This window comes from Lutra lutra, unplaced genomic scaffold (genome assembly GCF_902655055.1).
Source record: "Lutra lutra unplaced genomic scaffold, mLutLut1.2, whole genome shotgun sequence".
Classification (NCBI taxonomy): domain Eukaryota; kingdom Metazoa; phylum Chordata; class Mammalia; order Carnivora; family Mustelidae; genus Lutra; species Lutra lutra.
Genome location: NW_025923841.1, coordinates 334,849 through 345,043, shown reverse-complemented (window position 1 = coordinate 345,043; position 10,195 = coordinate 334,849). Strand labels below are relative to the sequence as shown.

The window sequence follows — 10,195 nt, the reverse complement described above, 5'->3', positions numbered from 1 at the left end:
GTTATAAACCAACCAGTTCTAAAATTTATAAAGAAAAGCAAAGGAACTAGAATGACTAAAAGAATTATGAAAGACAAGAATAAAGTTGGAGGGGGGTACCTGGGTGGCTCAGTCATTGGGCATTTGCCTTCAGGTCAGGTCATTGTCCCAGTGTCCGGGGATCAAGCCCCACATGGGGTTTCCTGCTCAGTGGAAGGACTGCTTCTCCCTCTCCCACTCCCCCTGCTTATGTTCCCTCTCTGGCAGTGTTTCTCTCAGTCAAATAAATAAATAAGTAAATAAATAAATAAATAAATCTTAATTTAAAAAAGAATATAGTTGGAGGAGTTACACTGGCAATTTTAAGAATTACTACAAAACTATAGTAATTAAGTTAGTATGGTATTGGTGAAAGGATAGACATATAAATAAGAAAAACAGAACTGAGATATCACCTCACACCGGTCAGAATGGCTAAAATTAACAAGTCAGGAAATGACAGATGCTGGTGAGGATGCTGAGAAAGGGGAACCCTCTACACTGTTGGTGGGAATGCAAGCTGGTGCAACCACTCTGGAAAACAGCATGGAGGTTCCTCAAAATGTTGAAAATAGAACTACCCTATGACCCAGCAATTGCACTGCTGGGTATTTACCCTAAAGATACAAACGTAGTGATCCGAAGGGGCACGTGCACCTGAATGTTTATAGCAGCAATGTCTACAATAGCCAAACTATGGAAAGAACCTAGATGTCCATCAACAGACGAATGGATAAAGAAGATGTGGTATATATACACAATGGAATACTATGCAGCCATCAAAAGAAATGAAATCTTGCCATTTGCGACGACGTGGATGGAACTAGAGGGTATCATGCTTAGCGAAATAAGTCAATCGGAGAAAGACAACTATCACATGATCTCCCTGATATGAGGGAGAAGAGATGCAACATGGGGGGTTAAGGGGGTAGGAGAAGAGTAAATGAAACAAGATGGGATTGGGAGGGAGACAAACCATAAGTGACTCTTAATCTCACAAAACAAACTGAGGGTTGATGGGGGGAGGATGAGGGGGAGGGGGGTTGGGAGGGGGGTGGGATTATGGACACTGGGGAGGGTATGTGCTATGGTGAGTGCTGTGAAGTGTGTAAACCTGGTGATTCACAGACTTGTACCCCTGGGGATTAAAATATATTATATGTTTATAAAAAATAAAATTAATTAAAAAAAAGAAAAAAAAAAAACAAACACATGCAAAATACTTACTGTATCTGAAATTCTCACATGATACTAATAAATAAAATTTCCATTAATTACTCAGAAAAAAAAAAAAAGAAAAACAGAACTGAGATTCCAGAAATAGATCCAAATAAATATGACCAATTGATTTTTTTTTTCAACCATCAATGGCATTTTATTTGGGAAGTTTCTATGTATTCCATAGACATTCACTTTCTTTCTCTTACCACTCTCCCCACTCGTAAAAAAAAAAAAAAAAAAAAAATCATAAAGACTTAAAAAAGTTAACATAAAAAATCTCTTATCTAGTTTCTCTAGTCTTAGGTTAAAAAATCTTCAGTGGGGCCTCCCCTTTATGACAATACTGCTTTTTAAGGAGAATTCATAGTCTGTCCTTAAGCTCGCTACAGATTTCTACTCCTTCCTAGGGAAAAAGTGGTCAATGTTTCTGCTGCCTTTTAATAAATTCCTTTCTTGATTATTACACATTATCATTCCCCACTTGACACCTTCTTAGAAACTTGATTGTTGGATGCATTTTTCATTTGGCAAAAATTCAATGTGGCTTTGCGTGGGATGTCTCAGTGTCAGAAACAGCAGTGTTGACGTTCTGGTTTTGAGAGGGAAAATATATATAGAGATGCATACATTCCCGGAAGAACAAATGTAGGAGACTGAAATAGGGTGTGCACAGAGTTAAGAAGGCTGATAGACACTACTTGGTTTTGAATTCTGTGGCTGTCAGCCACCAAAGCCTGCGGTGTAGGCCAGAATAGAAATCCCTGCAGGAAGAAGTTTGGTTCGGGACTATGGAATGACAGAGTCGGCTTCCTCTTGTTCCAAGTGCATCAGCACAGACACGCGTGAGGAGGAGCAGTATATGCTCATTTACAATGAGCGGTTCACTGTAAGTGATCACTTATGAGCATTTCTGCAAACCCTCTGTCAAACCTAGGCACTGGGGAAAGAGAAAAGAAGCATCCTCTTAAAATATACTTCCAGCTCTAACTCACCCAAGACCCCAGGTCTCCTTAGCTCTGTGATTCGCAAGGCCAAAATGAAGTTTAAGTACATGTCACTCTAGGTCATCCAGAAGCTGGTTCACTGGGGCCATCCCGGAAGATCCAGGCGTGCCCTCAAGAGCAGCAAGCCTACCCAGAAGGGTACGCCTTAACGATCTTCACATCGTCCACAGGGCGGTCCTGGGAGTTTGTTTCCACCATTCCTACTCGATTCACTATTCCTATACCTTGGCAGACGCGGCCAAAAATGGTGTGCTTGCCATCAAGCCACTGGGTAGGGGCAAGCGTCACGAAAAACTGGCTGCCGTTGGTGTCTGGCCCTGCATTGGCCATGGCGAGGATTCCAGCCCCCGTGAATTTCAAGTCTGGGTGAAGTTCATCCTCAAACTGCTTGCCATAGATAGATGCACCACCTCGACCTGTTCCTGTTGGGTCACCTCCCTGGATCATGAAGTCTTTGATGATCCTGTGGAACTTCGTGCCATTGTAGTAACCTCGACGTGCCAACTCAGCAAAATTCTTACAGGTCTTCGGAGCATGCTTCCAGTACAACTCCAGCACAATGATCCCCATGCTGGTCTCCAAGTATACGTTGGGAGGCTGCCAGGAGTCTGGGGGGATCGCCGCCATAGCGCAGCCGACGGAATCTTCTGACCAATTGATTTTTGACAAAGGTGCAAGAGCAATTGAAGGAATAAAGACTAGACTTTTCCACAAATAGTGTTGGGACAACTAGAGATTCATAGGCAAAAGAAATGAACCTTGTTCTAAATTTAATATCTTATACTGAAATTGCTCAAAATGAATCATATATAAATGTAAAATATCTAAAACTTTTAGAAAGATAACGGAAAAAAATCTGTATATTAGGTTTAGACATAATAATAAAAAATAAAATAAAATAAAATAAAAACCCAAACCTCCATAAAAGACATTGCTGAGAGGTTGAAATGTTTAGCCACAGAATGGAAGAAAATATTTTTATATCACATACCCACAAATAACTGGTGTACAGAGTATATTTAAAGGAAGCTCAAAACTCAAAAATAAGAAAACACATTCCAGTTTAAAAATTAGCAAAAGACATGAATACCCACTTCACCAAAGAGATAAAGATTAACAAAAAGGATAGTCAACATTGATAGCCACTAAGGAAATACAAAATGAAACATGCTGAGATGCTACTACACAACTATTAGACGGCTTAAATTTGTATGTATGTATGTATGTATGTATGTGTGTGTGTGTGTGTGTGTGTGTGTGTTTCCATGTATGTGTTTAAATGTTCACAGTGTGACAGTATACACAGCAACTGGAACTTCCACAACACTGCTGGTGGGAATACACAATGGCACAGCCTTTTTGCAAAAGGTTTGGTAGAATGGTAAACATAAACTTACTTGTGACCCAACAACCCCATTCCCCTCCCCACTTTTTTTTTTTTTTTTTTTGTGAAAGAGAGCATGTGTGTGTGTGTGTGCTCAGGCACATGTAAGCAAAGGGAGGAGCAGAGAGAAATGGAGAGAGAGAATCTCAAGCAGGCTCCATGTCCAGGGCAGAGTCTCACACAATCTCAGGACCCTAAGATCATAACCTGAGCCAAAATCAAGACATGGAGGCTTAATCAACTGAGCCTCCAGCAATCTCATGCCCGAGTGTCTATTCTAGAGAAATGAAAATGTCCGTTTATGCATTAACTTGAACACAAATATGCATAGTGGTTTTATTGATAACTGACAAAAGATATCAACAACCCAAATGTCCTTCAAGGAATGGATGAATTGTGGTTTGTTTATCCATGCAGTGGAACACTATTCAACAAGAAAAAGGAGTAAGCTTTTGAAGTATGCAAGACTTGGAATGTATCTCAAATTGTTAACACTGAATAAAAGAAGTCAGTGTCAAAAGGTGTGATTCTAATATTATAGCATGATTGAAAAGTCATATCTATTGAGATACAGAAGCAATCGGTGATTGCTAGGGACTATGAAAAGTATGATGATCTTACCTTAAATATATGATAGTTATCTTAAATATATGATACCTTAAATATATGATAGTTCCAGAGGGATTTTTAGGGGGTGAGTCAACTTTTATGTAACTGATTAGGATGGTGCTGACATGAATCCAGTCGTGTTAAAATGCATAGAACTCTACACCAAGGAGGGGAAAAAAAAAAGTTTTACTCAAGGTGAAAAAAGCAAGATGATTTTTAAGTATAATTAAAATGTTTATTTTTCAAATCTGAAATATATTGTGATTTTTTAGTTATCTGTTCTTCTGACATAATTGAATTGTGATCAGAGAATATATTTTATAATGAAACCCATTCATTAGAATTGATGGAGAATTGCTTTACAGCCCGGATGTTATCAATAGTTCCAAATACTCTGTGTATATTGATAGAATGTCTATCTATAAATGTTTAATTCAACAATATATGACTTTCATTAGAGAAGTTTTTGAAACTATGTTAATCAATGTCCTTGTTAATTCTGTTGCTGTTTCCTCTTCTGTTACTGAGGGGGATAATATATTCTTTTTCTTTTCATATTTTATGCAATGTTATTAAGTGGCATACAAAGTTAAAATGGTATAGCTACTTGGCAATTGACTTTTTTCATTAGAAAACAATTCTTTTTTATCTCTGGTAGACTTGTTGTTTCTTATTTTGTTTTAAAGCCTTTTCTGGTTTGCTGTTAATATATCTGTACTAGTATTGTTTTATTAATGTTTGCATGATATATTTGTTCTGTCCTTTACTTTCAGCCATTCTGTTTTAAAACATAAATAGCATATGAGTTTTATTTCCAAGCTGTTTATCTTCTCATTTAACTGAAGAGTTTAAGCTTTTGCATTCAATAAATTTTCTAATATACTTAAACTTAGATCTGCCTATTTGTTTTTTTGTGTTAGCATATCTGTTCTAGTTTGTTTTTCTCTTAATTTTTAACACTTATGGTTGATTGTTATTCTATTTTTCTTCTCTTGTTTGGAATTTCTATAGTCTTTATTGTTTTAGGATTACTCTTGAAATTATAACATAATAATTATCAAATGTAATTATCCAATGTCGTTAGTGTCTCTTCAGGTTTCTCTAACAAAATAATAATAGGTAGCTTATGAACAACAGAAATTAATGTCTCACAGTTCTGGAGGCTGGAAATCTAAAATCTGGGTGTCAATGCAGTCAGATCATATGTCTGGTGAGAGCCTGCTTCCTGATTGATTCATGGCTGACAGTCTTCTTGAAGTAACCTCACATGGTAGAAGGAGCAAAGGAAATTTTTCTTGGTCTCTTTTATAAGGTCACAAACCTACCCATGAGGACTCTGCCCTCATGATCTAATCACCTTCCAAAGGCCCTACTTCCTAATACCATTGCATTTGGCATTAGGTTTCCACATATGAATTCTGGGGGACACAAATAGGCCTTCCTAATACTGTTGCATTGGGCATTAGGTTTCAACATATGAATTTTGGGGGACACAAATATGCAGGCCACAGCACTTATATTATTTAACCTAGCATCTTACTATTAATATATTTTCAGGAGTAACCACAAATATATAACAAAGTCTTCATCACAGTGCTATTCAATAGTGTAAAAAATTAAAAAAATTAAATATCTGGTATCAGGTGGTTAGTTAAATAAAACTTTACAATGAAATAACATTCTGCCATTTAAACTTGTATTTTAATTTTTATTTCTTTACTTTTTAAGACTTTCAAATTTATTTTGGAGAGAGAGAACATGCACTGGCACACACATGGACAGGGGTAGGAGCAGCAAGATGGGGAGCCCAAAGCAGGTCTTAATCTCATGACCCTGAGATCATGACTTACGCTGAAAATAAGAGTAAAATGCTTAACTGACTGAGCCACCAAGGCACCCCAAAATTGTATTTGTAAATGATAAATAATAAAATAACTGTTATCATAATAAAACATTAACAAAAAAGGAAAGGAAAAATCCAGCTTAATTTCAATGCATGTAGATGCCTACATGTGTATGCATATGCATACAGGAATGTCCATAGATGAATATACACATGCATTTGTTACATGAAGATCATAGGAAAAATATTACTACTAATAACTATCACATTGTGGGGAAGTTAAGAGCGATACAGTTTTTTTTCCATTTGACCAATATTTTATATATTTTCTAAGAGAATACACTTTTGTAATAACAAAAACAGTCATAAAATACTATTAGGAAATACAGAGCACAGAAGAGTGTTAGCAGTAAAAGTGTAAGTGAAAAAATGTTAATTCTGTCTCCACTATGATTACAGCAATCTAGATTCTGCATATGCATATGAAAAATACATTTCTGAAGAATGCAGAAAAAATGAAATTAATTTTGTGTGATTTTTAATTGCTTCCATTTTTCAATTTTTTATTATTTTTTTTAAATTTTTTTAGATTTTATTTATTATTTGACAGAGAGAGGGACAGCAAGAGAGGGAACACAAGCAGGGGGAGTGGAAAGGGAGAAGCAGGCTTCCCACTGAGCAGGGAGCCTTACGTGGGGCTCGATCCCAGGACCCTGAGATCATGACCTGAGCTGAAGGCAGATGCTTAACAACTCAGCCACCGAGGTGCCCCGCTTCCATTTTTTAAACAGAAACAATTGCCTTTCCTTAAAATATAAAATAAAGCACAGACTTCACTGACAAGAGACTATGATGACAGCCCAAGCACCAGAAGGGGACATTGTATATAGATCCAGTATAATCCAACTTCAAATACAGAGTTTCTCACTGCCCACATCCAGTCCTGTCTGTCAGATACAAACTGTTATTGTTATCATTAGCCAACAAGTAAATCCTTGATAAATTAGCATGCCAGAGGGTGCCCCTTCAGTCATCTTTGGCTCATCCCTGCCATTAATCTCAGAAAGACTTTTCTGTGATCTTGCAGCCCTACTCATGTACTGTGACCTTGGGCTACAGACTCTGACATTGAACTTAGAACAGGAAACTGAGGTTTCCTCATTGACTGAGAATTCAGGCTTGACATAACTTTTGTGAATCATTTTACCTACTCTTTTTTTTTAAAAAGATTTTATTTGTTTATTTGACAGACAGAGATCACAAGTCAGCAGAGAGGCAGCAGAGAGAGAGAGAGGAGGAAGCAGGCGCCCCGCCAGGCAGAGAGCCTGATGTGGGGCTCGATCTCAGGACCCTGGGATCATGACCTGAGCTGAAAGCAGAGGCTTTAACCCACTGAGCCACCCAGGCACCCCCATTTCACCTACTCTTAAGTCACAGCTTCCATTTCTGTTCTAAGCACTTCCACAAAAGCACACAAATGTAAACATACCCAAATCATTCTTGTCATAGAAACAATGAAAGTCTTGGAAAATGTGAATGGCAAGAAATAATATTCTTTGATTATTTTTGTGTTTTTGACCTTTGTCTTGATGGGTGTCTTGATGTGTGAAAAACTACTTCTAACTTGACCCAAAATCTGAATGTTAAAATGAAAAAAGAAAAGAAAGAAAAGAAAAAGTTATTTATGGATTCCCATTTTACTTCCAGAATTACCTGGTTATTATCTAAAAACAGTACATTCTAATTTTTTTTTCAGTAGAAGTTATCTGAGAAGAAATGTTTCTCATCAGTGATTCTAGACATTTCTTATCTGGTGAAAATAATTTAAAAATATAAAGCCCTCACAAAACTAAATGCCTCCTATGGCAGGAGACCCCAAGGAGAACCCATTGAATTCTAGCTCCTAGTGTTCACTCCTTTGTATAATTCCATCCCTGTGAAGATTATTTACATGTCAACTTGCCTGAGCTATGGTAATACATTATTTGGTCAAACATTAATCTAGGTGTTGCTGTTAGGGTTGACATCTATATATAACTAGTTGACTTCGAATAAAGCCAAATACCTCCACAGTTTTGGTGGACCTTGTTTAATTAGTCAAAGGTTTTGAGACCAAAGATGAGATTTCCTAGAGAAAAAGAAATTCTGCCTGAGGGCGCCTGGGTGACTCAGTCGTTGAGTGTCCCACTCTTGGTTTCAGCTCAGGTCCTAGCCTTGGGGTCTTGAGAACAAGCCCAGTGTTGGGCTCTGTGCCTAGCACAAAGTCTGCTTGAGAGTCTCTCCCTCTCCCACTGTCCCTCCTCCATCCCTGGGATAAATAAATAAATCTTAAAAAAATAGAAATTCTGCTCAAAGACTAATATTCCAACTGAGTTTCCAGCCTGCTAGTTGACTCAAGCCCTACAGATTTCAGATGTGTCAGCCCCACAGTCTTATGAGCCATTTTCTTAAATTTTCTCTTTCTTTCTCTCTCTCTCTGGGTGTCTGTGCATACACACACACACACACACATACACACACACACACACACACACACACAATGTATAAAATATTGTGTATATATAGTATATACCTATATTCTATTACTGCTGTCTCTTGGGAGAACTCTGGTTTATACAATGTGTACATATATTTTTTTTTTAAATTTTGAATAATGTCATTATAACACATAATCAGTGTCCCAGGTCTTGTTTACTAATTCATAGTGTGGTTTGGACACCTATTTATAAATCAGAATGTACATATCTGCCTTACTACTACAGATGGTCAGTGGCCATCACACTTACAAACCATGATTTATCCATTAGCATGGATAAAAACGTAAGCTTAGTTGGTCTTCCAGCTTTTCATTTTCAGTTTTAAATCTTAATTATGACCTAATTAATCCAATATAAGGTTAAAAGTTTGGAGATAGGGGGGCGCCTGGGTGGCTCAGTGGGTTAAGCCTCTGCCTTCGGCTCAGGTATGATCTCAGGGTCCTGGGATCGAGCCCCGCATCGGGCTCTCTGCTCATAGGGAGCCTGCTTCTCCCCCTCTCTCTCTCTCTGCCTGCCTCTCGGCCTGCTTGTGATCTTTCTCTCTCTCCATCAAATAAATAAATAAATCTTTAAAAAGTTTGGAGATAGGATGTTTTAAGTTGTAATATGTCTAACATGGGATAATTTAGCTTTAGTGATACATTCTGGGTTTTACCTCCCCCAGAAGAAAATGAAAGTTGGGTGTTTTAGGGAGAGTCAAGATTTCATTTTTTTCTCTGCTGTGACCTTGTTTTGAACTATCTCACAGGAGTTGTCTTGCCCAGAGGTTGTTCTTTGCTTTGCAAACATTTTTCTTTATTCACAAGATATATACTCTTAGGAGGTTGAGACCCAGACATCATTTGTATCTTCTCTATTTCCCATCATTGTTATGCATAAGATAAAAGTCATTTTATAAAATATCATTTTAAAATTAGAGAAGTATGTTACAGTTGGGATAAAAAAATACCTAAAATGATCTTGGATAATCAGGAAGTGATTAGTTCACGCAATGGAACATAAAATGCTAATGTTTAAGGCTTGAGAAAATAACATAAAAGTTAAAAAAGAAAACAATAAAATGGAATAAGTTTTAAATTTGTAGATTGACAACTTCCAAGATGTAAATTTATTAAGACTTATCATAGCATGAACTTTCTCTGATTATACTATTCTCTTTTTTACTAAGAGATTCCATTTCTGTATTTTAATTTCAGAGTCACAATGACTACCATATGTGAAATACACTTTCTTGAGTGTTCTGAATTCCATTTGTTATAAAAAGGCAAAAAGAAGAAACTTGAACAATAAGATACATATGCTGCAGGCCCTCCACCCTGGACACAAGATAGGACCCTTGAATTCCCTGTAATATGGCTTTGGGATGATGCCAGTGAGGTTTCCCAGTTCTCTTTGCCTGAAAACCTCCTATGCAGTCACCCCAGCTTCCCAGTTCTGTAGCTTTTGCTTGACAGTGTGAATCCTACTTGTGAATTCAAAGTGGGAAAGTGGGTTAGTAAGTATAAAGTATAAATTCCTCAGTGTAAGGTTAGAGCATGAAGGGGGTTTCTGTAAGTGATTGTAGGAGGCACTGTCTGTA

General features: G+C 37.3%; 1 protein-coding gene across 1 annotated transcript; it reads right to left on the bottom strand.

Annotated features, from left to right (window-relative positions):
- Positions 1-1,734: 1,734 nt before the first annotated feature.
- On the bottom strand, positions 1,735-2,883 carry LOC125092681 (peptidyl-prolyl cis-trans isomerase-like 1). Its single transcript, XM_047717041.1, has one exon. It carries the CDS (start codon positions 2,868-2,870, stop codon positions 2,370-2,372), a length of 501 nt encoding a protein of 166 aa, XP_047572997.1. The 5' UTR covers positions 2,871-2,883; the 3' UTR covers positions 1,735-2,369.
- Positions 2,884-10,195: the final 7,312 nt, after the last annotated feature.